The sequence below is a fragment of the Labrus bergylta genome, chromosome 3 (assembly GCF_963930695.1).
Source record: "Labrus bergylta chromosome 3, fLabBer1.1, whole genome shotgun sequence".
NCBI lineage: Eukaryota > Metazoa > Chordata > Actinopteri > Labriformes > Labridae > Labrus > Labrus bergylta.
In genome coordinates this window covers 31672913-31700108 of record NC_089197.1, presented here as the reverse complement: position 1 = coordinate 31700108, position 27196 = coordinate 31672913, and the positions used below count along the sequence as shown (strand labels likewise).

Below are 27196 nucleotides of genomic sequence, written 5' to 3'. Positions count from 1 at the left end.
TTAGCACTCTCATTTAAGCTATTTCCATCTTGTTCACTGGTGTCATATCTGCAAATGTCAGTATGCTCTCTCTAGTTTGACGGTATCAATGTCTAGTAGTGCTGTATTCCCAAAAAGCTTGCCTTTTCTGAGAGTCAAAAAAACATGAAATCAAACTTAGAACTAGTTCCAGGTTCTCACACAGCTGTGAACATCTGGTGACAAAGCTGGCTATCTGGTACTCTGTTTACAAATGGACATACATCAGGATAACATCTATGCTAACCATAAAGCTTATCTCTGTGTCCTCTGCAAGCGACCACTGACCAGTAGAAACAGTTTGCAGCATGCAGGGTTTAATACTGCCTTCGGCAAGTGTGCAATAAAAATGTTTAAATAATTTTTTAATGCATGAGTTTTTAAGTTCTGAAAATAAAGTAATAGTATGTAGTTGCAGTGTAAAACAAAGACTTTACGTGTTTCCTTATATTAACAAGGTCATAGCACATTTGTTAAGGATACAATCTCCACACCAGGAGATGAAGATAATTCCTTGAAATGCTCAGCTCTCATAATGAAACCCTTGTAAACATTCTGTCTATACAAGGAAGTTTGTGACTGGCACCGTAGGTGTTTTATGGCATCAGTTCAGTGTTTGAGGTTAGCCGAAGGGCGCACATTTCTCATAGAAACTTTGCCATGAGTGAGTCAGCATGATTTGTGTGTTTTAACACACACAGTAGTGCCTTTTTTTTAAAAAAAACCTTTGTTTATACAGCAAATGATTTTGCTGAGCAAGCCATCCATTTTTCACCACCACCCATCAACACATAATACACACCTGGCTGTTATTTTTACTGTGCAACCAGCTCTTTGACAGCTGGGCTACGTACAGCTCCTCTGTTGCTTAAGCTTTAGATCACTTGCTAACAGGACATTGGTGCTAAAATAGAAAAATAACTATCGATTTAAACTCTCACTCCTGTTATACTCTTTCAGTTTAAAGATGTAATTTTCAGGTTACAATTAGAGTCTTTTTCAGATACTGATATCAGTAAACAACTCATACAGACCTAGCCTAAATGTGGTAACAGCTATCAGTCAAGATAATTGAATAGCTACCCTAAAAATCTACTTGTCTTTTCTTCCACAAATCACAGTAGTCTGCTTTATAATTTTTTAGAATCTGGCTGTCACTATGAGTTATTTTTTTAAAGCAGAAAGTAGAACATGTAAATTATGACATTAGCAAACAACAGTCAGTGCTAGCAGAGAGTTGAACGTTAGCCATAGCTATAATGTCAGCAGTTAGTGTTTTATCATTACATTTTTAGGAAGAAAAACAAACAATAATAAGGGGTAAGCAGGATGCGTTGTGGCCAAGTGCCAAGCTGCTACTAACATTAGCTTATCGTTTCTAGGTGCTTAGCTAGTTTTCAGAAATGAGGCCTCAGTGTAGGCTACTGAGCAAATGCACATGTTTATCAAAATGTCATCTCCATACACGTTCAGTTGTATAAACTATTCAAATTAAAAGTAGTGATAATGTACTTGTATGCCACTGTTATTATTGAATTTAATGTGAACTCAGAAGGTCAAAGAAGGAAAAATAGTAAGCTACAATTAATCTATGAAGACTATACTAGTTGTTTTATAAGCCAGAAAACCACCTTAAAAAGTTGCTTTCAGGCTGTTAGCTTGATTTGGGGCCCTTTGTGCTGCATTTTGCCACTGTAGTTTAGAGCCTGATGTCAAGAAAGGGGATACGAGCTGCTCAGATTGAGCTACAGTCAGTTTGTAGACAGATTAGCATCATGACAGGTGTACAGAGTTTGTTAAGGTTTATCATTCTGACACAGCTTTAATGATTGAATCTCATTTAAAAACTGAGCTCAGTATCATTCATTACGTATATATATGACATATTACACCAAAATACACACTTTTAAACATGCAGTCTGTCTGATAAATAAAAAATCTTTTCAGACTTCCAACTCTTTCAAACTTCAGAAAACTAGTTTTACAGTTGTGTTACCCAGAGAGCTCCGTGAGAGGGAGGAAACATCACAGCCTCACACCACAGGCTCGATATAACACACTCTGGTGCCCACAGCAATGAACAGGCCAACACATAGACGAGCCTTCCCCCCCTCCAGCACCCAAAGGGAGCTTCTCCCAGGCAGGCTAGCGCGCTCTGACACCTACACCTCCCCCCTGCCAGTGTGCGAGACCACCTCCAGGGAGGAGAGGCGAGCGAGCGGGACAGAGCACGTGTGGACTGCGGCCATGTTTTCCTGCGAAAAAATGAAGAAGAGGAATGGAGAGGGGGGGGAAATGATATGCATAATTTACGCTTTACTCCTTTTTAAGACACAGCTCCTTTTTTTAAAAAAGACTCCAATATAACACCGCTCAAGGCAATTGAAATACACGTATTGCATTTTTTAATACCATACTTACAATTTCTCAAACAGCCTAAACCGGTTTATACTTCTTTTATAGATTTTTAAATGACTTGCAATATAATTAATTGGCCGCATCAACTAACACAACATTTTCCCCCTCTGTTTACCAGAGAGACTGGTTATGGAGTGTGAGTGCATCAGACTTACATGGTCTGAAACGAGTTTTTAATATTTAGCTCTTTATTGGGGCTGCTGTGTTTGAAGGCGAGCTGAGCTGAAATCCTCTTCTCAGACAAACCGCTTAGAGGAAGAGGACATGGATCTTCCAGGTTTCCTGTAAGCGATGCTCCCTTTTGTCTCACTGCATGGCCTCTTGCATTGTTTTGTCTCATGTTAGCCCCTTACAGAAACACAAATACACAAAATTCAGTTAAAAAAAAAGAAAAGTTAACGCACCGCAAGCACAGTCAAAGGGCCCGGTTCATTGAGTCGATGTAGAAGAGGACACGAGGAGCAGATGGAGGTGTTTTTCAGTGTAAGGGGAGATTTTTCTAAACAACTTACTCATTCTGTCCTCCCTCTCATTGTTGCGTGAAGGCATGAGAAGGTTAGGAAAGTAATCCTTGTCTTACCCGCCAGACAATGAGCCTCTGATCTGATTTCAGCCCTGGACCCCAACCCAGGGGAACACACACACACACAGCCACACCCTGCCCACAGAGGACGAGCAGGCCTGCGGAATACAGCGCAGTCTGGAACAGAGTGTTTATGACCGGTTTTTGAGGTCCCGACAAGAAAGAGATGGATATGCAACAACTTTTAAATATCCTCTGTTTTCAATTTATGATGTCACGGGCGTAGAGAATTCATTTTCGTCTCAAATGATTTTATTGAAGCTAAGGTACTGTTGCCGTCTTCCCTCAGGCTGGAAACTGCTCGACCTTGTGATACGTTGGTCACAATGAGATAACATGACATTTCTCAATACTTTACTGTACACTAGACACAGCAGCCTAGTTTTTCCAGTTTATTATTCGGTTTTTATTCACTGAAAGATAAAGTAACATCCCTGAGGTAGGTGAAATTTGTTAGACTTTGGAGTATAATATCTAAATTACTTGGTGATATTTACAGGATTACAGGGCCTCTCTTTCGTAGGGCTTTATTTAACAAGGAAACATGTTTAAGAAACCATTAAAACATCTTATTTTACTTGGAGAAATACTAGAAGAGCTGCAAGATCGATTGAATAATTGATCCCAAGATAATTAGTCTACCACTCCCAGGATGAAGAAGTAACTGTTTTGAGAATATTTCCAGGTAAAAGGTCAAACATTTGCTGGTTTCAAGCGTCCTAAATGTGAGGAGTTACTGCTTTTTCACGGTGTAAATGAAAAGTCCTGGATTGTAATTGTTGTTTTGACATAAGAAGCAGGTTGAATATGTCACATTTGGCCCTTGGAAAATGTGATGAGATTTTATTTTGGTAACTTCCTTGTATTTTTTGCGAACTAAATGATAAACTGATTATTTGTATAATTATTAAGCAATTCTTTAATTAATTCTCTGTTGTAGCCCTATGTATAAAAACAGGAAAATTATTTCTGTTTGTGTCTGTCTACATGGAGAATAACTTGAAGGAAAGACATAGAATATTCAAATGTAAGCTGTGAATGTAGCCTTTTCTTAACACCCTCATCTCGTGTCTTTGAATGTGCGAGAGTGAGAATGAAGAGCCCCACCTTGGCTTGTGATTCTCCATGAAGTCATGAGTGGAATTTAGGAAATAATGCAAACCACCTGCACTATGATGTAGATCCAGCGGAGAGAAACAGAGAGCAGCAGAGGCACTTAAAGGAAGGAAAACATTTAGCTAAAGAGCCACAGAGGTGTACACACAAACACGAGTCCCAGAACTGGAGCTCGCCCGGCTGTCCATACATCACTGTGATGAAGCACTCAGATCAGACTGGAGCCAATCCGTCCTTCATCAATGTGACAGCGGAGGCGGTCGCAAAAGAGGGCCTCCCTGTCCCCCCTGCCGCCCAGGCAGGGAACGCAACACGTCGCAACACTCTCTTACATGTCACACTGCCACTCCATCAATCCTGAGTCGGTGGAGAGAGAAAGCACATCAGAGCAGGCGAGGCCAAGCAAACACCTCCGCTCTGCTCTTCAGCGGCAGAATGAGACATTAGCACAGCTGTGGTTAGAGACTGTGTGACTGAGTGCACAGTGTAGGGCACTGAGGCTCAACAGGCTGCACTTGAACCTGCAGCGTGGGGAAGAGAAACACTGGACCATGTTGTCTGCTCACACCTTCAGCAGCTGCTGCCAGAAAAATGTTTCACAAATATAATCTTTTGGAGGCAGCATGGTTATCTCGTGTCAAGTTGATCTTTCAAAGAGTGACTCTGGCATTAACCACGAGGCATTAAGATAACCCTTAAGGTAAAATAGAACAAAAAGAGAGATTATTATTCAGATGATTTCCAAATTTGAACACAGTTTTAGCAAAAATAAATAGACTTGGATTAGATTTAATTTGCAGATAACCTGTTCATTTTTCCCCAAGTTTATTGAGTAAAACTTACAATATAATTAAAAATGGATTACTACATACAGCATATATTTATATTGTTTTCTGTTATTTCGTATGATTTAGACAGGGGATTAAATGGAACACTTTGCCCACAATTTTATTGATGACTGAGATAGTGGAGTGATAAAATAAGTGATATCATTTGTGACCTTGAAGTAATTAATCAAATTTCTGGTCTGAAGTTCGTCTCATTGTCGTCCAATGAGACATACATAAAGACACAGAAGTTATGCCAGGGCTCTTTTCACATCCCGCAAGGTCAATTCAGTATATGCTGGAGGTTTAGTTCAGTATACGTTGTCTCTAATAAACACTGTTGAAATAGAATAAAGAGGGTCTCTATCCACATTAGAACACAAATACAAAGTATTTAAGTTCTACATTTCAACTCACACTTAAGTCAGAGCACAACATTAACAAGATTTACTTCAAGCGTCCATATTTTAAAAAAGGATCATTACAAATGTCACCAAATCTTTTTTACTAATATATTCTTGTGTTTATTGTTTTATTCACATTAAGTAAGATATCATATTTTTAAAGCTGATGATTTTATTAAATCTTAAAAATACAAAATCCAGCAGTTACTACTCCTGTGAAATCAGAGTAGTGGTATTAAAAAATACATTTCTCCCTGAAGTTGGTGTAGATATTTGCATGAGATGGAACTACTCATTTAAGTGTAAAAAACTTAAATTTGCAAGTTCTGTGCTTAGGTATATATACTTTGCTTTGTTACACATCTGGTGAACATTATTCTAGTAGCAGAAATAATGATGAATAAAATAATTCTGAATGAGTCATGTAGAGAAACATGTTTCATCCTTTCTTGCTTTTCCTTCTGGAGCTAACCTGAACGTTACTACACTCCGTGTCCCTGTTTAGCGACCCTGAAGCAGTCATTTGTAATGGCGAGCTCTGTCTCGTCGGCTTTACAAACACGGTCACGTGAAATTGTGCCACAAATGCTTTAAGAATGTTTTCTAATTTCCAAATGTTTTTGAAATGTGAATCCTGAAAAAGCTGGCAGATGGCTGAGAGAATGAGAAATAGTTGGAGCTTCTCGGCTGTTCTGTGCCAGATGCTTGTGATAAGCGGAGGATGCGATGCAGAGACTGCAGTTAGCGCTCCATGTCATGTATGAAAGACTTTGCATAGTTAAACAAAGGCGACCCCCTGAGTGCAGCGCCCATCGCATGCTATAGTTTGTGCGTGTGTGTGTGTGTGTGTGTGTGTGTGTGTGTGTGTGTGTGTGTGTGTGTGTGTGTATCAGACGTGTCAATCAACTCTAAACCCTGTGCCACAAGGTGCAAGTGTCTTCCAGCGCCTCCTGAGAGGAGCTGCAAGTGTGTGTTGCACTCTGGTGGCCATCAATATTACATTGTGCTCCGGTTTCCAGCCATGAGAATCAACCACTGATTCCTGCCTGTGTTGGAAATATACAGAGCTGGGAGTTTGGAGGAGTGAGTTTTCCCCATTCTGACCCTCGCTTGAGTGACAGCTCTGTGAAAAGGGTTTGTGTTCAATGGTATATATGTCTGTTTTGGGGGCAGATCCCAGTGCAGCCAATCGACCCTGTAACAGAAAGGAAAGTTTATTATTATTCAAATTCTGAATCATCACTGGGGATAAAGAGGATGAAGAGATGCTTTAATTCAGCTTTCTGTTTTGATCACAAAGAACAAGATGAGGGAAAGTTCAGGGTGAAACTTTAGCAAAGTGTTTCTGAATCCACGGTATACTGCCGTGTTGTGATTTCCTGTTCTGCAAATGAAAAGCGGTAAAAGGACTGCATATACAACACTCTTCTACTTAAACAGAAAAGCGCTCTATAGTGGAAGCAACACACCTCACATTTTATCACGGCAAATCTGGACTGAATCTCTAAGCTGAACAAAAATGACATTACAATTTCAAAAACAAATAATGCTAATTAGCAATTTTTTCTCTCTTTCACGGAAAGCATCACGGTCGGAAAGAAACTTGGATCCATCAGATTGCTCTCATGCAACCCTGCTGTTAGTGTATTTTGCTTTGGTTTCGCTCAAGTGAGGCAGGAAAGTAAGCAGAGAAATCTGCATAAGTACAACACGAGTCTGAAAGCCTGCAGTCACAAGTATGTAGAGCTGAACTGAGCCACCAGGACATGTGTTAGCTTTTTAAGAGGGGTGCAGTACTTTCTGCTGTCAGCTGGGACTGATTTCAGGACATTGTCCCATGGACATTGGAACCTTTTGCTTGGTTTATCTTAATTATTCAATGTATTGTTTATTCCCCCGTGGCTCTAATTCACTGTGTCAAACTGGATGTGAAGTCTTTTTTATGGCTTCTTATAGTCATTACAGTACTCTTGAATCAGTTACAACTATCTGTAATAATATCCTTAAGTCTTTTTGTTGCCAGGCATTAATGATAAAAGTGTTTTCAGACTATCTTTATTGATCGGGCCATTCTCCTCTGTGACCAAATTCATTGCCGAACATGACAGAGTCCCACATGCGTTAAGAGATGATGGGGAAAAATGCAATGTGATGCAATGATCAAAGACGGCTATGTAATATCATTTCCATAATCGTTAGGCTCCTCCGTCGTCTGTCATGGATTTGGGAGTGTTTGATGCTTGGGCAGGTCTCTTAATTAGCCATCCTCACCATCAGCTGTCTGCCGCCCCTTCTGTCTCACAAATTACAGAGTTTGTCGTTGGCGTATGGCCAGAGGACAAAAAAGGAGGAGGAAGAGGAGGAGGGGGGGGGGGTAACTTCTCCAAGTGGTCCTTTCTGTTTACAAGTTGCACGTCAGCCAACATTTTAGTTTTAATCAGGTAGTGTTGTTTTTTGGGGGGAGGGTTGTTTTGGTCTGTTCAACAAGTTTGTGTGTGAATATGCATGTTGGAATTAGCATTTTTAAGTTAGCATTCCTACACATGTGGCATCATGACTCTCTGTGAGTTTGCATGTGCCTTATCTGTTCTTCTCTGCTGGTGCTAATCCTCAGTAAGGGGAGGCTGCAGCACTTTGACCTGGAGGCCTAAACGCCCCACGTCAGCCCTCCAATGGGGCTCCGGCTCCTGTAATTAGAGAGGTCATCCTTCCCCAGGAGTGCAAGTGTGTTTAAGAGTCTGAAGAAACTGATGTATTTTGTAGAAAACTTCTTTGGCTCTGTATCAGGAGGGGGGGTGGTGGGGGGGAGGGGGTTGGCCCTCGGCAAGACCTTTCATTTCCATGCACTGCACACTCCATTAAAAAGGACGGGGGAATAAGTAAATAGACAGCACTCCTCGCACTGGGATTTAGATATACCCCCTCCAAAAAAAAAAAAAACAACATCCCACAAGGATTACCGAGAGAAAAGTGATCTTGGAGTTCACGTGTTTCTGCATTTTGGACTGCAGTGTGGTATGAATGCCCAGACTGGAGGGCTTACAAGCATCCCCGTCTCCCGTTCTTTCCTGCAGCACCGACACTTTGTCCTCACACAGATCACCCCATAACTCCCCCATCCTCATTCCCCACACGTAGCTCTCTCTCTTACGCCTTAGCTCACGGACCTCACTTCTCCTCTCACCCCTGCCTCATTACTCAAATTAGGAGCTCCAGTAATCACCACGCTGAGCTTCACTCAGCCCCTTAACACACCTCACTCACACACACTCGCTCTGCTCATCCCTTTGAGCTCATGGCCCTCGGTTCAGTAGCCAATCCAGAGAAAGCAGCATGAATATTGCAGAGGTGGTGTGATGTCGGAGTGCCCCCTGGTTTTTAGTCCATCACTGGGTGTGATTGGCGGAGAGGGAGGTTAATGACACAAGGTGTATGTCAGTGCTGATGAAGATATGAGGTTGATGTGAGGCTGGATGGATATCAAAAAATGATACCTATATCACAGTCTTACGTATATATTTGCTGCTAATTTACGAGCAGCTGCACCGAACACCTTTACAATTCTGTCACTTAACTTTGCCTTTAAGTAATCATTATGGAAGAATGAACATGCTGTGGTTGGATTTTATTTGGAAAAGTCTACATTCCCAAGCAGAAAAGTATTTCTAAAACTCCAAATACAAAGATAAGTAGCGCTACCGTATCTGGTTAATACAAAGCCAGCACCAGCAGCAAGCTATCGCAAATACTTAAAAAAAGGTGCTAACATTAGCTAATTGCTCCAAAGTCAGGAACAAGCAGCAGTTTCCATACTCAATTGAGTCAACTTTGTAACTCCTTCGTTAAATTGTGACAACACCTACAAGAAATCTAGGAGTTAGCCAAGCTGCTTAGCTAAGTTAGCTAGCAGCAGGTGTTAGCTTCATTTGGGTACAGATATAAGAGTGTTATCTATCCTCTAATCAAGTTTTTTGTCAAGATAGACAATACACATGTTCACAAAGAGATTAAGTTTTCAAGAAGAGACAACATATACGATTAGAGTGTTTCCTGCACTAATAAGCAGAGCTGTTTTTTTTAGATGACAATATGAGTAATAGGCTACTTCTCAGTTCATTTTAGCTATTGACTTGGCTATTCTGTCATTAATGTCCTCTTTCCCTCTCACCTACTTCTATTTTTAGGTGCTGGAACGTCTCTTCCAGAAGGGTTTCAGCGTGGCAGCATCCTGTGGAGGCGGTGTGGACTCTTCCCAGTTCAGCGAGTACGTATTATGTCGCGAGGACCGGAGGAGTCTGTCCATCAACACTCCCATCAGGATAAAACAGGAACCCCTGGACTAGAGCATTCTGGGAGAGGGACTGCTAAACAAACCCTGATGATCCTTCATCTTCCACACCCTTCCCAGCCCTTCTCCCCTTCCTCAGTGTCCTAAAAGAACCACAACCACCCCAAGATACCGAAGTATTAGCAGAGGCTTGACTTGGCCAGCTCTGCAGAACTCTAAGGGGAATGTAGAACCAAATAAAGGAAAAGAAACATCAGCGTTACAGGTTTTTGATTATGTTATATAATGCCCAAAGAATCTGGGACCTTGACGAAAGGAACAACAACGACAAATGGACTGAACTGCAGCTAACTTGAACCATTTTAGCATCAAGACTGGAAGATCTTTTTTCCTTGTTTTACTATCAAAGAAATGTCCTGACCCCTTTGCGGGCAACACAAATGCAAATTCCTTCAGTCCAAGTCTCCTCATGAAACATAGAAATGAAACAAAACCATTTCCTTTAGCAGTGTATCATCCACTCATGTTTCTGTATGGATCCCATGTTTTGTCTGAGAGGTGATGGGTCCGGCCTGCTTTGGGACAAGGGAACTTTGGCAGACAGAGCATGACATGAAAAAGGACATTCCATTTTGTGACTCCCCCAAAAGACCCTCAATTCCTGAAAAAGGCCATGTCCCCTCACTCTACTTGTCTTTCTATTGAAGGACAGGCCACGACGAAAACAGCCAAATTTGTCAGACTGATTGTTTATTACAATTTTCATTGTTGTTTCTAAAGTATGCTCCTTTTGCTGTTTTTATCACGACATGGTGTAAACAATTATTATTAATAGGATTATTTTTAATGTCTCTTTTTCCTGTCTCCAATATGAAGGATGTATGAACGTTATATTCATTAGGCTTCGCGAGCCTGTGAGGGAGCATTTTCTTGGCAGTAGCTGCAGAAACTCAGATGTCTTCAGGCTATGTGGCTAAAGCGATCTGGCTGGCAATGCTTTCAGAGCCGGAAAAAGTCCCAATTGTTTAAACGGCAATGGAAGAGAACCTGGATGTTTTGACATTGTCTTTAGTCAAATGTGAAGCACACATTAAAAACAGTGCTCTGAAATTTCTGCTTTTCAGCTCCAAAATCTTGGTTGTCTGATTGGATTCTCTCTTACGAGTATGAGCCTTTGTAGAGGAGGTTTGAGAAAGTTTGTCAAATTGAAATTCAGGTTGAAGTTGCACAGCTCCCAAAGTATATTGCAGTTTCGTTGAGTACGAATGTTAAGACTTGAGGACCAATGTGGAGATTTGATGTTTACCAGTATGTCTTGTGATCAGCCAGAGATGTACTCTAAATGCTTAATGTTTCTTTGCACTTAAACATTTCCTGCCCTGTTCAAACTCCTGTTTGAACCCAGTGCCCTTTGCCCAACCAAACTGTTAATCTTCACATTAACATTAAACACATTTAAAACGTAAATTAGAACAAATAATTTAGGTGCCAAAGGAGATGAGGTGCTTATTTTTGTTGATTGTACAACCAAAAAGGCATAATCTCTTTTTATAGCACAAAGCTAAAGAGGACACAATAGACATTTGAAGGGCCCCAGTGTTTGTTCCCCCAGGCCTCCAGTCTTGACAGTTTTGTTGAGAAAAGCTCACAGTACCTTCAAAGTTTAAGACACTCTCTGTTTGTTTCTATATTGTCACTTCTAAGCCAAGCTGATTTCAATGCTTCTTCACATGTATGTATGGCAGAAGCCAGTGTGAACTACTCCCAGCATCAGAGCGTTGTTCACAAAGAGGCGAGTGGGTGGCATTTACTCCATCCTGCTCTCGTTCTTTTGGTCTTATTCTCAACATTTCTGGATCAAAGACAAAAACAAGAAAGGCCAAGTTTTCATGCTTTATATTTGTGTGTAACTTACAGATGCTGTTTCTTCCATTACAAAAGACATGATAAAAACGATCAATCCAGGCTCTAACGGTTGAGTTTAACAGGGGTTATTTTTTATTAACTAGTTATTCATTAAAAAAATGGCTGGCAGTTGCCTATGACCATATTGTCTTGATATCTGCTCTCTCCGGATGGCTGCTGATTAAACAAGGCCAATGAGTGGATAAAGATGAGCTTGGTGTCGCTCCCAGTCCAGAGCCCTCCTACCCAGGGGGGGTCTCTCTCTCTCTCTCTCTCTCTTTCACAATCAAGCCCATCTTTGTTCTGACCTGCCAGTGGCATGCGCCTTGCATCCAGTCGCCTCAAAGGGAATGGTCAACCAGGCCTTTCATGTGCCGAGGCATGTTGGGCTTTTCACAGCCCCCTCCCCACCCTCCCCTGCCTCCTCAAGGACTCCCAGCTCAGCGGTGCCAGTAGAAAGTCGGGTTGCACCCCCTGCTGCTGTGTCATCCCCCATTGCCCTGGTTTTCAAAAATGCCCTCCTGGACCACACCGCAACCAACCAAACAAGCTGATGAGTCAAATGTGAGTGTACTGAGAACACACTGTACAGCCAGGAGACTCTGTGGCTGATCCCCAGATCTTTGATCCAGTTCATGTGAGGTGTGGAAACTCATCTGGGTTAGCTCTTGAAGAAACAGGGGTAAAAAAAAAAACCCACTGTTGTACTGCAGCCACACATCTGTGAGAGTTCATTCCTTCAGGGAGGAAGCGAAGAAGGCATTTTTTCTCACTGATGTGGCATTTTGGAATCACAGAAATTGGCTTTAAGCAGATTTGTAGAGCTAAGGGGTTATGCTTTTGTGATTTAAAACACAAGTGACCAATCAGACCTGCACATTGCAGGATTGGCTCCCTCTGTCTGCAATAACCAAACTTGGCAACGCCCCGAACAATTGACAGGTTGATAACAGAGTTAGACAGGAACTGGAAACTCAATAGATGTGTCTTCACAAGCTACCGTTTCCGATGACGGACTGGTCAAGGTTTCAGCCACTTCACTTGGCATTCACTCCCCCAGTTGTACAGTTATTGTATATTGAATTATAAGGACTCAGGGTTTTACTGGACCCTCGTGTTTTTAAAGAGACCTCTTAGTCCTCTTCACCAAAAGAATGAAAAGAATTCAAAGAGTTACATTGTGTACATATGGATTAAACATTTCAAAGGGTATCATAAGGTGCAAATGTATATTATTTAAAGTGTTTAAAACAATTAGACTGTGGTATTAAAGGGCATGTGTTCATTTACAGTGTCTCTGTTTGACTTTTCTTGCATATTTGCGATAATAAAAGGATGTACTGTATATTTGCTGAGTCTTATTGCTCTTATTTGTTCCATTGATCTTAGAAAGTCATCTCATTGATGCAGCAGCCCAATTATAGCTGCACTGTCGGCATTATTTTATCACTGATGATGCCAGCAACAAACACTGATGTATGAATGTGGCTGCTGTATTCACTGATTTGATCTCTGTGGCCTTTAAATGACCCGATGAGACCTGATATCTCTTCCTAGCTTACTGTACCCAGGTGTATTTCTGCTCACGGTGGATGTTAGCAAGAGAGGAAAGGTTGTCCGTGGGCCTGGATTCAGATCAGCAGTCTACCCTTCCAAAGAGACTGAGGAGTAGACCGAGGTCTTGGAAAAAACAATATGCTCCCAAACCCCAATATTTTGCACCGCGTTAAACAGTTGGGTCTTTTCAAAAATGCTTCTGCTTAATTAGCAGCAGAAACCTAGGGGGACTTTTCATAGTTGAGCAGCAGCGCTTGACTCAGTTTGTACTTAGCATGTGCGATGTAAGAAATGGAAATGAAGCAGGCTGAATTAGTTGTTGACTTTGGTAAAACTGTCTTGTAAAAAATATAACAGCTTATTTTTCCTTTAGAGGAGACAGGAGCGAGTGTCGGGAAAGTCATTGCTTAATTATGAAGTCATTTTTCTATTTAGACTCTCACACTCCCAGACATTATAATGTGTGTGCAGCTAAAGGAAAACAAGAGGAAATGGACAGAGGTAGTGTCTGCTCAGTTTAGTAAACAGCTTATTTATTCCTTTACAAAATAGGTACAAATACATAAGTATCGTTTTTTTCACACAAACAGGAAATTCTCAGGATATGTACAAGAGTTTACCAAAAATAACGTGGTTCTAATAAACACATAGTTTTGTAAACAATATTTACAAATCATTCTTACACTGAAATGTGATCTCACCATCTGTTTACATCAGTTATATTGTTCTATTATTTTGGCTAAAAAGCTGTAGTAGTAGTAGTAGAAGTAGAAATGTCCTCCTGTGAAATCACCAGAAACCATAAAAATCACTATTAAAATTGCTTGGAATCACCACAATAGAGATGATTGTGCTTCTTTTTAAAACATGTTTTTTTTCTTTTTTGGGAGATAAACTTTATGAAAATGTGCCAAGCATTAAAGCCAATCAAGAAAAAAAAAAGGGAAAGAGAATATATTAATCGTTAAAAATAAGTCTCAGGATAAATTGGCAAATACTGTTTACTAATCCAAAGAGTCATTTCTTATAATACAGTGACAGCTTTCACTCGTCGGCTAATAGAGAGATTAAAAAAAGTGCTGTCAAAAATTTCAAATGCACAACAGTTGTTTCAAATTCAAATAAGACAAGAAAAAAGCTGCATAGAGGCCAAGATATTTTGTTCAATATAAAAATCAAACTGGACAACATTACATGACACAATAAGGATTTTAAAAAAACAAACAAAGGTGACAATGTAATACAACATGTAAAAGCAGGCATTTTGTCACAATCCTCTCCTCAATAAGTTATACATAGAGAGAAACGAAGCGGGACAGGAATCAAATACTTTCGTTTTTTTCAAAATAATTTAACACTTCTTCACAGCTGTGATATTAATTTAGGATCAAAATACAAATACGTTTGAGTCCAGGGCACTGAACCGATTAAAGGACAACTATTGTCACTCAGTCTTACTCAGAGTAGGTCAGGGCTGAAACAGCTGTGTGAACACTTGAAATGTTTTTTTTTTTTTTTTTAATGATTAATGTGCAGATTGAACAGTGAGAGTGAAAGATAAAGGACTGTCTGTTCAGATCAGAAGTTTCACTCTCCTCAGTCACCTGAACACAACTCTACATGAATCCAAACTTACCTTTTGAACCAGGTGAGTTTGACAAAGAGTGAGCATGATACTACACCACTTACACACAACTACATACAAACAATGTTCACATTATTTGTGGGTAAAAAATATAATACTGACTTACTCAAGGTCCTGGTTTAAAGACAACTTGCAGGAGGGTCATTGGGCTTCTGTCTCGTTACAAATACTCTACAGGTGAGCAGAATGATCGTCCTATTTTGACTCATGATTTTACAAAACATCAGGTTTCATAGTATTGACACATGGGTTATTCCTTTTTCTTACAAAGCTTACATGTGATCAAAAATATACATGCTGTAAAATAATTCAAAAAGAACTATTTACACATAAGGAGCATGATGCTGTTATTTGGAATCTTAATGTTTTAAAATCAGTGAAATCTCTCTTGGTTCAACAAATAGGTCGTGGAGATATATCGTAGGCTGTACTGAGGCGTGAAAATGACGATCTTCTCAAAAATAATCCTGTTGTCTTTGAGGTGGTTCATTGAAGCTACTGCCAATGTCGTTAAATAAATAACTACCGTACGTACATGGAACAAGTTCTGCATCGAGTTCTGTGAAACAAATCCCACTTAGTTACTTTATCAAATTCACTTTCAAGACAAAGAATCTGATACAACCTTTAAACCAAATGATCTAACTACACACCGTGACTCTAAAGTAATAAGACACGGAACAACAGTTTTATTTTTGTACTTTTTTTCCTAACTCTTCCTGCTCTTCTTATGAAAGCTACATCAAACATCACTACAGTATGTATGGAGACACAGAGCTGAAACATTAGACCTGATCTGAAGGCACGTGGCAAAGGGGAAGTAGACGGAGGAGGAGGAGGAGGCTGAGGTGGGCGCTGAGGCGGAGCAGAGGCTACTTGAGCAGGGCACGGTAAAGGAGGAGGGAGTGGGCGGTCGCTCTCTCCTGCTCCATGTAGAAAATCAAGTCCCTGAGGTTGACGCGGGTGATGCGTTGCCGTGTGTACTGGCGCGACGAGTTGGACGGGGTGGAGGAGCTGGCCGGGGAGCCCGCCGTGCTGCCTGAAACCTGCAGACAAAAACAGGAGTCAGAAGATTGAGAGGATGGACTTCTGACCGAAACAGATTAAACCCATTTTCCGTTTGTGTCTAATAGAGATAACAACGCTGTGATTGGAAAAAAACCCCAGAATCATTGATTATTTTATTTGCTGAGCTAACAAGTGACAAAAAGTGAAAGTGTGTCACAAAAGTTAAAGGTAAAGGGTGATTGAGAAGACACAAAAGAAATGATGACTTGTCTGTGCTCAATAATATTCACAAAAAATCTTTTGGATTTTAACACAAATGTGGACAGTTTCCACATGCTGCATGTAATCTAGTGTAATCAACACAAATCTCACAACATTTAAATTGATGCACACTGGCAGCATTAAGCCAAACTACATTGACATTGCTTTAGGGATGGTGATGTCAGCCAGAATATAAATGTGATATGCCGTCATAAAACTCTGTCATTCAAGTCCAACCAGAGGATGAACCCTAATGACTTTCCTCCAGCTCCACCGTGACAGTGACATTTGTGGGGTTGGGTTAAATGGAGGGGGTTTGTGGGACATTTTTTTCCAAAATGACTATAACAAATTAGCGTTCATATGGCTCCAGCAGCAGGTCAATGTTTTTTTCTCCATGCTGTGATATGTAAAAACATCCCTGCCAAACTAATCACACTACAGGCAGCCCCAGTTGTACTCTGATAATTAGCATCATCACGTTAGCATGCTATGAACAAAAAATATAGTAAACATCATATATTTTCATAATTAGCATGATACTGTAGATGGAAGCACTAAGTACACCCTTTAAGAGTTGTTAGCAAGACATGAAATATATTATCTTTGAACTTTGACCCTGCAGAGGTTTTTGATATTCTTGCACAGTGAGCGACAACATTGCCATCATCATGACGTAGGTGCTTTTACGTGCTCGGCCTTTTATGAGGATGAAGTTTTAGGTTAGCAGAAAATTAAAGTAAAGATGATGATTAGTACAATCACACTTCTATAACTGTGTTTGTGTTTTATTTATTTTATTTTCACTTTTACAGATGTGCGTTCATCAGTATAAAAATATTCGTTACTGTTTCCCATGACCTATAAATGAAGTCATGGCTGCTGAATGACCAACACATTGACACTGTCAATAGTAGGGAATGTTACAGCCTCAACATATTTGCACACCTCCAATTAAGAAAATGAATCCCACTTGCATAATACCAATGAGATGAGAGAGATGCACTAATAACATCCAGATCTTCAGCTGCAGACTGTTCTCTAAAACTGAACATGTGGAGGGAAATATCAGCTCCATGCTCTGAGGAAACCATCCTTTTATTTAAGTGAGTTGTACGGCTCTTTGAATATGAATATGAGCAGATTTTTTCCTCTCTAAACGAACAACACTGCTGACACAGATCTGAGCTGACGTCCGGCTCTGAAATGCAGCTCTCGTTGTTTGTATTTGATCCAGGAAAAATGAGAACGATAAAACAGGGAGTGTATACAGAGGCCGATACAAATCAAGAGATGCATTTACATTTGGGAATGAGAAACACTGGGGGAACAAATCCAGAAAAGTGCCCACTTGAACCCAGGCAGAGAGAAATAAGACAGACGTTTCAGTCAGGAACACCCTCTCACAATTACATTGATTGCACCGCTCTGTAAACACACGGTACAGACAGGCCTTAATTGCAAACATGTGATGGGTTCTGAATTTACAAGAAGCAAACCAAAGTCCCTCCAGCACCCGCCTCCATATATTGCTTGTCTTTGTGCACACTGTACGGCTGGGCTTTGTCTCAGGTTTCTCTCAGTACACTCTCTGACCCCTGGTAGCTGTAAAGACTGAAGGTAGCCGGGCCAACGTTCCCTCCAACTTACCCTCCACCACATCTACTCTCTCTGTTTGGAACGCACTGTGTCGGGACAGAGTCCACATAGAAAATTACTATTTTCTCTCATATTGTTTTACAAAAATGATTATTTAAGAAAAATCAGTCCGTACAAGTCATTCATATTTTTATTTGTTTACTTTCTGAGTCAAATTTCAGATAGAAAGCAGAATAATGTGTTTGAGGTCAGTGTTTGAATAATGTGTTATTTGTAATAAAAGGAAATTAAAAAATGTTTGACAACCGCAAGTGTATTTATTTTGTTAGTCACAGTATCTTGTAAATCCACAAGGATTGTGAACATTATTTGTATGACACGGGGGGGGGGGGGGGGATCTTTTTCAGGTGGAAATACCTGTTTGTTACTAAGAGCTACACGATGATAAATACAACACTGTCAGAGCTGAGAGAACATACTAGGTCCAAAACAAACACTCCATGGTAATAATGCTTTGTTAAATACAAATATATTTAAAGCATTCACTACTAGGTGAAGAAATGGTATTCAGTTGGCGATTTCAAATCATATTGGAGGTTTCAGATTTTCAAAGTTCTGAGGCAGATGAGTACACTGCATGTCACACCTACACATTCAAACCCATTCACACACTGATAGCTGTGGCTGCTGTGTAAAGTGACCATCAGAAGGGACTAATCCCATTTTCATACACCGCTGACGAAGCAGCAGCAGCAATTCAGGGTTAAGTGTCTTGCCCAAGGACACATTGGGCATGTTTCTGCAGGAGCTGGGGTTCGAACCCCCGACCATCTGGCTTGAGAGACAACCGACTCTACCAATTGAGCCACAGCCGCCCCATGAACCTAGCATTAGCAATAAACTTTAATTATTAAAGAGCAAATGATAAAGTGTATCTGCTTTTTCTGTTGAATGTGTTAACATTGTCTTAAGACAACGTTGTGCTTCTAATTTTTTTTATTTTTATAAATGAAAACAAAGAGACAAAAATAAATATAAGTCGAATTGTTTGATTGACCAACAGAAAACGTGGTTAAAGGGGACAGATACATCAAATGAAAATACTGTTTGATTAAAGTTTGGACTGATGTTAGATCCCCCAGCTTGAATTACTATCCCAGTCTGGTGTGGTCTCTGGTGAGTAACAACATGCTGGGAGAGCTGGGAGATGAGCTTAAAGTGTGTACAGAAAGCTTCCCACCACCTCAGGGGGGAAAACCAGAGCGCTCACTTTGGGGAGCGACCCCAGCCTAATCAGGTCAATCATGGCTGACCACATGTGAAACACGGGCCTGCCTACTGCCATGCCAATTACTGCCACTCACAAGTCAGCTCAGCGACAGAGACACAGATTTTACCAATCAGAGCCATCCATCCACCTGGACGGACGGCCAGTGGTAGCCACAGGCAGTCGGTGCTGGGGTGGTGCTGTGGCCGCGGTGGTTGATGGTGGTGAGGAGGACGACAGGGAGGACAGCTGCCCATGGAGTGAGCCTCAGCAGAATGCCTTATTCCCTTCAGGGACAGGGCCGGCCTTAAGTGATCCAAATAGAGTCAGAAAGGTCAGTGCCCATCCAGGAATTCACCAAACTCAGCCTCTGCTTCTCCTCTTCTGTCTTTACGTGCCCTCATCATGCCAGCAACCAAAACACCGGTATGTTGTTGTTGTTGTTAGTATCTATGGAGACGGATACCGCTCGCCAGTACACGCAGGAAATCATGTTGCGGAGCAGGGAAACAGGGATGGGAGGGGTAAACATCGACACTAAACAAAGCAGATGGCTGAGTGTCAGTTAAAAAGGAAAGCGAGACATCAACAAACAGGCTTTCCCTGTCGCCAGCAATTACACAGTAATCGTGTCGCTAATTCAATGAAAGACAAAATGGCAGACTTTGTAAGGTCACAGTGGATGAAAGAAAAAGTGAGAGGAAGAGAAAAGGAAGGAGCACACAGGCACAGAGATAGATAGAGAGAGAGAAAGAGAGAGAGAAAGAGCAAAACAGAAAGTCTCAAAATCAGCCTGGCCCAGAAAGATCCATGAGGCAAAAAACAGCATCTGTCATTTTATCTGTGATGGGCGCTCCGAGGCATTATGTCATATGACATATCCATCGTACAGAGCGCACAGGGATACTTCGATACATCTCTTCAGACATTTGACTTGTTTGGAGCGGGGGACAGAGAGAAAAACAGAGAGAGAGAGCGTTCAGTAGAGGGAACCTGAGGAGAAGGGATGAGAGGAGAGGGTTCTCTTAGCTGGCTCTGGTCTTAAGATACATTCAGTTACAACATACATGACAACGTGACACTTTGTTTCACACTATTTTACCCATCCATAGTGTCCATACACTCGTATTGATGCATGTAAGAGAAAAAAGAGAGAGCCTGAGTACCGTACGGCACTCCCAGTTGTGTAATTGTGTAGCTGCCAATTAGTAAAATAAAGTGTAATACTGGAAAACAACACAATAAACGAGTTAAGGACAACCACAAAAGCACAACAAAATCAGGTGAAAGAAGTATTTTAATAAATCCTTCTGTATGTGAACTTTGAGTAAGATGTGATCCAACCATGTAACCATGATATGAGCAACTTTGATCAATCAATCAATCTTTGTTTCTATAGCACATTTAAAACAACCTAGATTGACCAAAGTGCTGTACAAAAACACAATGTAAAAAAAACAAATAAAATAACATATGGAATGAAACACAATAAATAGGAGCATGAATAAAAAATTGAAAATGTCAAGCTCAAATTGTATTAAAAGCCAGAGCAAAGAGGTGAGTTTTAAAGCAAAGATTTGAAGTTTTCGATGGACTGAGCAGTTCTTAACAGGTAGACTGTTCCACAGATTGGGTTTTTAGCCTGCACATTGGGACATCCAAGAGCATCTGGTGTGTGGACCGCATCGCACTGACTGGTCAATTTGTCAGAGCGATGGTCAATTTGTAGAGACACAACAAATGCTAAATAAGAAGGACAGGGCTAGCATTATTCAGCAGTTTCTTTTTATTGCCAACCCCCAGGTTGCTGGGAACATGAGATGTTCCCAGTAAACTCGTAGGTGTTAGCTTAAACTAAAGGGCGACTATCTCTGCAATTTCATATTCATTACAGTTTATTTATGAATTATTTCAAAGGCTGTACAAATCTGTTTGAGGTCCAAGGCCTGGAAAATAATGCACGAAACAACACTGTTTACCTGAGTTACATAAAAGAGGATTACAGATCTGTAACAAAGAGCCCTTAAAATATGATGCTAACTGCTAACAAAGTGATAATACTGACTCTGTTGGAAAAATTAATTAATTTTAGCTAGTTAGCTTTTACATCACTAGCTAAGTCATGAAACTAGAGAAGAATGGCCATGAGACATTACAGTAATGTTGCATAAGAAGATGCTTTATTCACTTAGAGCAACAACCCTTTCAACTGGACCCATTCAGGCCTTTTTCCAGTTTCCATGCGACTTACTGACTTTTTCTGCTAACTTTGGTCGACTATAACTAAGAGGTGTTTAGGTGTCACTTTAATACTAAGGTCATTTTTAAAGGAAGTGTAATTCCTCCACATTTCTGGGAACTGTAGATCCCAAATATTAATCAAACAGGATGAAAGGGTTAATAACTATTGTGAACTAATTTCACTCAAAGATGATATACTGTTAAAGACGACACTCGGTTTATTATTCCATGCATGAAGAAAGTCTCCTAATCATCACAAACAGTACTAGTACTAGTCTTTGAATAATCATGTTACCCGTTGTTGAAAATGTCTATGTGATCCATCAGTGCAGAGAAACTGAAACTGAATTTCTTGATAGAAGGACAAAGTCAGCAGGTCACACTTTATGTCCTCAGCCCTCCAATTACCAGCAGCATTCACAGTAAGCTCTCGAGGACTGAAGTTAATTCCCATTTTACTAAATTTACTTTTGATTAATAATTTATGTTTTCAACCTTTCTCTCTCTTTTACTCTACTCCTGCTTTGCCTCCTTGTCTCCAATTGTGCAGTGGCAGCAGCGGCGCTAGTAAGTGTCTTAAGGAATTTACATTCAGTCCTTTATTGTTGGAGAAAAGAAAGGGGAGAGTGGGGAGTGGGGGGGGGGGGGGTCTGTGGAGGGGTTCTTGCTGATCTGTGGCTTTGAACCCTGAGTGGCACCTGTGCCTTGATGCTGGAGCCAATATTGGATTTGGCCCAGGTCACACCTTAGGGCGGTGGGTTAATGGCCCACTTTGCCAGGCTCACAGAGCTGCTCGGCCCTGCACCGGCCAACCTGCTGCCTCAGCATTCTGCTCCTCACAGCTGAACGTTTAGACAGGAGCTGCATGGTAAGAGAACACACACACACACACACACACACACACACACACACACACACACACACATACACACATGTACACCGTGTGTACCGTACGGCACTCCCAGGTAATACACTTTCTTAACTAAAAGTTGGCAGGGAAACATTGCTTAACGTTCATGTTGAAGGATAAAGACTAGCCCAGTGTTGGTTGGGAAACAGATAAGCTGTTCATGATGCAACATTACTCTTTTGTTGTTATTACTTTGATGCTGAAAAATCCGTTTAAACTCTGATGTCTGTGCTGCAGGCAAGGAGGACATATATAGCACAACAGAGACAGACTGTTGACAAGTTAAACAAAGGAGTGAAGCAAAAGCTGAACCAGGTGGTGATTCTTTTTTTTTTTTTTTTTACAAGTTGAAGCCAGGATGGAAATTAACCGCAGCCACTAGTCAGATACTGATGATTTTTTTGTTTGTTTTTGCACAATGCTGGCCTTTTTCTCAGGCAGGTAGCCATTATTGAGGAGATCCATTTGTACTGTATGTGTGTGCAGTTGGCTGGTTGGCTCACAGGTACTCAGGTGCTCCTGATGGGCTGGCTAACATGTGGGTTGACTGAGGAGCTTGTTGATTTGCTGACTGACGGACTAACTGAAGAGCTGGCTGAGGGCCTGACTGACTCACTGACTGGCTGACTCATTAACTAACTGAAGGACTGACTGACTGACTGACTGACTGACTGGCTGCCTGGTTGACTGACTATGTGCCAGGGAGCAAAGCTTTCCCACATGTTCTCCTGCACGCTGCATTTCAGTCGGGGAACGCTGCCTTGTCCCTTCACAGTGTTTACAGTGTGGAGCCCAGCCGTGGGAGTGCAACCCCGCTTCATCTCAACATTCGGCCTCAAACGCCTCTCCTACGGCCGCCATTAATCAGCAACAGAGACGCTCTCTCTCCCTCTCTCGCCTCTCCGCTTTCTCGCTCCTCTACGCCCACAGACATGCTGGATGAGGCCATTTTGAAAGAGTTAACAGATGTCGGCTGATTTGCCCCGGGCTTTCTGACATTGCCCGAGTGATGTATTTGATGTGGAGTTTATTCAGCTCTAATAAACGTATAAAGAATTAGAATAATAATTCACAGATGTACATAGCCAGATTATATGCTGGAGCCTCCCTTTGAAGCAGACAAGGCAGCCAAGATTAACAAAACCAGGAGAGAGGATGAAAAGGGTTGTTGTTCAGCCCAGTGATAATCAGAGAGGTCAGGACGGGCTGATACCAAAGCTTTATGTTCATGTGCCTACACAGATGGCCTTTTGGTGCTTTGGTACTTTTTCTGCCAAAGGCCTAAACCAAAGAATGCCTTTGTGAGAGTGCTTTCTAAAATAAAAAAAAGAGCACACTTGCTGTATTTAATGTATAATAATACATTGTTTAATGTATCATTTGCTGTACAGCTGAAAGAAAAACATGAAAATCACAAAGGGATGAATAAGAGGTCTAGCATTCTGATCATGGCAAAAAAAAAAAAATGAGCGAATTACTTTCAAAACAAACAACTTCCATTTGCTTCACAGCTAAAGAACAACAAATCTCAAAAATGGCCAGTTGCAGAGCATCTTAATACCCACATAAACCATAAAAACAGCAACACAGCTCCATGGCAATGCATAGCAACCGTGCAGAATTTCAGTCAAGGAGAAAGAAGGCAAAAAAACACCTTATTACTTCTAACTCCTGCAAGCCATTTTGGTCTCCAAAGGTTTTAGAGCGCCGCAGGCCATGTGTCTGCAGTGTTTCGGGAAATGACTTGCCTTCGCACGAACACTGCTATGTTCTGCAGCACTGCTGCCCCCAGCATCCCCGCTCAATTTCTGTTTAACCCCTTCCTGCCTTCCCTCACACTGACTCACTGCAACAGAGAGCTCACACCCAGCACAATACTGTCACATTGTTCAGCCTCCCACAAACTAAGGCAAATCAGACCAGCTTTTTCACGAGCTAACACATTAACTCCACGTCTAATTTGGCTACTTAAGCATGTGATGGCTTTTAACAAACATGGTGCAGGGAATGCGTAAGGTTATATGGGGCAGAGAAAGATGAAGCAACCCCCCCCTTCACCATTCCACATGATCTACTACAATGTGCGACACAGTTTGCACACTTGAGTGTGTATCAACGGTGGATTAAATCTGCAAACTCGTTGACACAACACATAATTAAAACATCTTGCTCGAGGTCAGGAATTTTCTAATTAGTAGTGTACTGACAAAGCTGCAATTCCATCGCCCTGAGTTTCAAAGTCCACAGGTTACTGCTAAGATGAAAGCTGACCCTGGAGCACTTTTCTGCAGGGCTGCACATACAATTCCTCAGAAGACAGTCACAGGGTCACCGAGCTAAACAGTGTTGCTGCTCCCGGAAACCTCGCTCCCAAACAAAGAACTTCAAACTTTCCTGCCTGGAAACAAAATCCTGGCTTCCCCCCTTTCTCTCTCTCTCTCCTTTTTCTTTTCAACCCCAGAGAAACAAAAGATTGTGTGAAGGCAACCAGATGAAGAAGCCATAACATTGTTTTTAATCTGTTTAATTAACATGCTCCAAGCCTGGCTAGCTGTGCAACTTGTTAATAGTACAAAGGCTTTATTAGCTGGGTCTTATGTTGGCAGTACCATATAGGAATGTGGTGTAACAACACTTTTTCATATACCGGTTGTTATTTACTGTTGAATGAATGGAAAGTTTATTGTGTACAGAATCAGAATAGCACGACAGCAAATACCACTCTAAGATATTGTTGTTTTGGTGGTTTGTAATTCAGGTCCTTTTGTTTGAAGATCATAAACAAATCCTGAATCCATCAAACCCAGTGCTCAATGTCTTCCCTCACTGATGTTTTCTATGAATGGAGCAACGTATTTGAGAAACGGCTAACAGCTTCCCTGATAACCTGGACAATTATCGGGGCCAAGTATCTTTGCCTACATAAAGTATCAGAAGTAGAACTTTTCACCATTAAATATTTAAGGCATTTCATATATAAAATGAACCCAATTAGAGTTAAAATAGGAGAAGTGTAATGAGTCTCAAGTCAGAATGCTTGTCTTCAGAACTACTCGCTAATGAGCCCTTGTTGGTTTTGCACACTTTACTTTCAATGGTGTGGCACTGTCATTTCTGCTGGATTTTAATTTTTAATTCAAGTTGAATGAGAGGGTGGTGACTGAGTTAATAATCAAGGCACCGGGGTGTTTTTGCAGCCGATGGATAGCTGGGAGAAGATGCCAAATGAGGCTTTGTGGTCCGCCCTTTGATGTCTCTGCGAAAACGTTCCAAAATAGGAACAACCAGTTAACAAAAGACGATCAGTTCCGAGTGGCATCCAACGTAAATGACCACACTAAGGGGAACGCATCCTGCAAATGGCCTAATTAGGAAGAAGAATAGGCTAGCAATATAGCATTGCAGTGAATAACACAAGCGGTGACAGACTTGAGAATGAGATAAGAGACCAAAAGGCGGCACAACGGATCCCGTCGCTCTGCAGACATGTGCTGTGTGCTGAACTGTCAGCCTTCACACAAATCCTCACATGAGCAGCGAGAGATTTCACTTGCAAGAAAGGGAACGCACCGAGGGGCCACAGAAGATATGCAAGATGGAGGAGATTAGAAAGCACATTTACGGGAAAGGGTTCACACTATGAATCGGTCCTTGATCTCAAATTGACATAAATGGGGCCATTTTTGACATCATTTAGCCATCACAGGCTCCGTTCCAGTGCCGCTGTCACTGGTCCCTATGCACCTGATGTGACGCCTGCTAAGTATGAGAGGCAGGAGAACGGCTGTCTGAAGAGCAGGTCTGATTAAAATCCAGGCTCTACAGGGGAAAGAGTCAAGCTTCATGTTTTATATAGATGGCCCAGAAAGAAACTGAAACTTTACTGGAGCCTTTTCCTTTTTTTTTTATTCTTCTGTGAAAAATTGTGACCTCAAGTGACATTTTATTTTCATCCACAAAGCTGCCGGGGTGGATGGCTCACAGCGTTTCATAGCTACTCAGAAAAAGATGTTTCCTTAACTTATTTGGGCACATCAGTAAACGTCAGTATTATTATGTATTCCTTAAAGAATGTAAGGAAAACATTTACACTGGCAAACACGGTGTACTTTAAAAGTTAGAAAAATGTTTTGTATGTCTTCGGGCCTTACGTTAATTGAAATCATCCAGCTACAATGTAATTTTGACCACTCTATTTTGGTAATAACAACAACTCTACGTATTTCTTTCACTTCATCAGGTCTTGTTCTACAGACGAATGTGAGATACAAACAGAAAACCACTAATTCCACAGAAGTTGCATTGAATTGCGACAGCCATGAACATTTTGCACTACACCGTCAAAATGACAATCATAAAATATCCGGTCAATTAGTGGTGGAGGAAATAATGGCAGTCAGCATCAGGAAATTTGGCCTCTGTTGGGGATGTTTTTATTACAGATTTTCTGGCACTTTCCTGGAGGCCTCGTTCCCCTTCCACAGGCCCAGAAGGCTTCCTTCCTACCTGCGCAGCATTTTTGGCAACCTGCTTTATTATGCCACGCACAACAGCATCATCTTCCAGGCAGCTGTGTGTGTACATGTGTGTATATAACGCTTATCTACATATTGACTCGGTTTAAACCCACACCCTTGTCTACCATAATAATTACACATCTTGTAAAAGGAAGTACTCAATTCTTGCTGCACCTGAGGCGGGCAGCTGCAGGAGTTGCCCACTGGCGCCCAGCAAACACACCTCCGGCGCTGCCTGGTATCCAAACAGCTTCAGCTTACACCCACAGCCATTGCCTTCCGTAGTGTAATGGCGCTTTCTATTAGACTCCAACAGAAAGCGCCAACGCAAAGCACGGGCAAATGTGTTTCATCCTATTGCAAGAACAAAGCAGTGCAGATAGGTTGGACAGGTAATAAAGACAGCAGGGGCCTGTTTCATGGTTGTCAACGAGTCAGACCACACACACTCAATACTGCACACACCTAAATACATACACACCAACTACAAAGCAGTGGTGTGTGTAGTGACACAGGCCAGCCCAGGAGGTATGTTTACATTTTGTGGCTCTCTGGACCTTTTTCTATGTGTATATAAGGATCTCTCCAAAAGGCCAGGCAGGTCTTTTCCAGCCAAACCACATTACTATTAC

General features: G+C 41.3%; 2 protein-coding genes across 6 annotated transcripts in view; one reads left to right on the top strand and one right to left on the bottom strand.

The window, feature by feature from the left end:
• LOC109992658 (BTB/POZ domain-containing protein kctd15) overlaps window positions 1-12904 on the top strand; it is a 29848-nt gene extending 16944 nt beyond the window's left edge. For all 3 annotated transcript variants that reach the window (XM_020645477.3, XM_020645398.3, XM_020645556.3), the window contains exon 5: window positions 9551-12904. In XM_020645477.3, the coding sequence (XP_020501133.1) occupies window positions 9551-9709 (159 nt within the window). In that variant the 3' untranslated portion in view covers window positions 9710-12904. The remainder of the gene's footprint in view (window positions 1-9550) is intronic.
• A 714-nt stretch (window positions 12905-13618) lies between these two features.
• Window positions 13619-27196, bottom strand: part of LOC110001239 (transcription initiation factor TFIID subunit 4) — an 86582-nt gene continuing 73004 nt past the window's right edge. For 2 of the 3 annotated variants that reach the window (XM_065953148.1, XM_020656872.3), the window contains one exon: window positions 13619-15807. In XM_065953148.1, the coding sequence (XP_065809220.1) occupies window positions 15634-15807 (174 nt within the window). In that variant the 3' untranslated portion in view covers window positions 13619-15633. Of the gene's footprint in view, window positions 15808-20175; window positions 21999-27196 lie in introns of those variants that run through there. The other variant, XM_065953149.1, reaches the window with a different exon arrangement.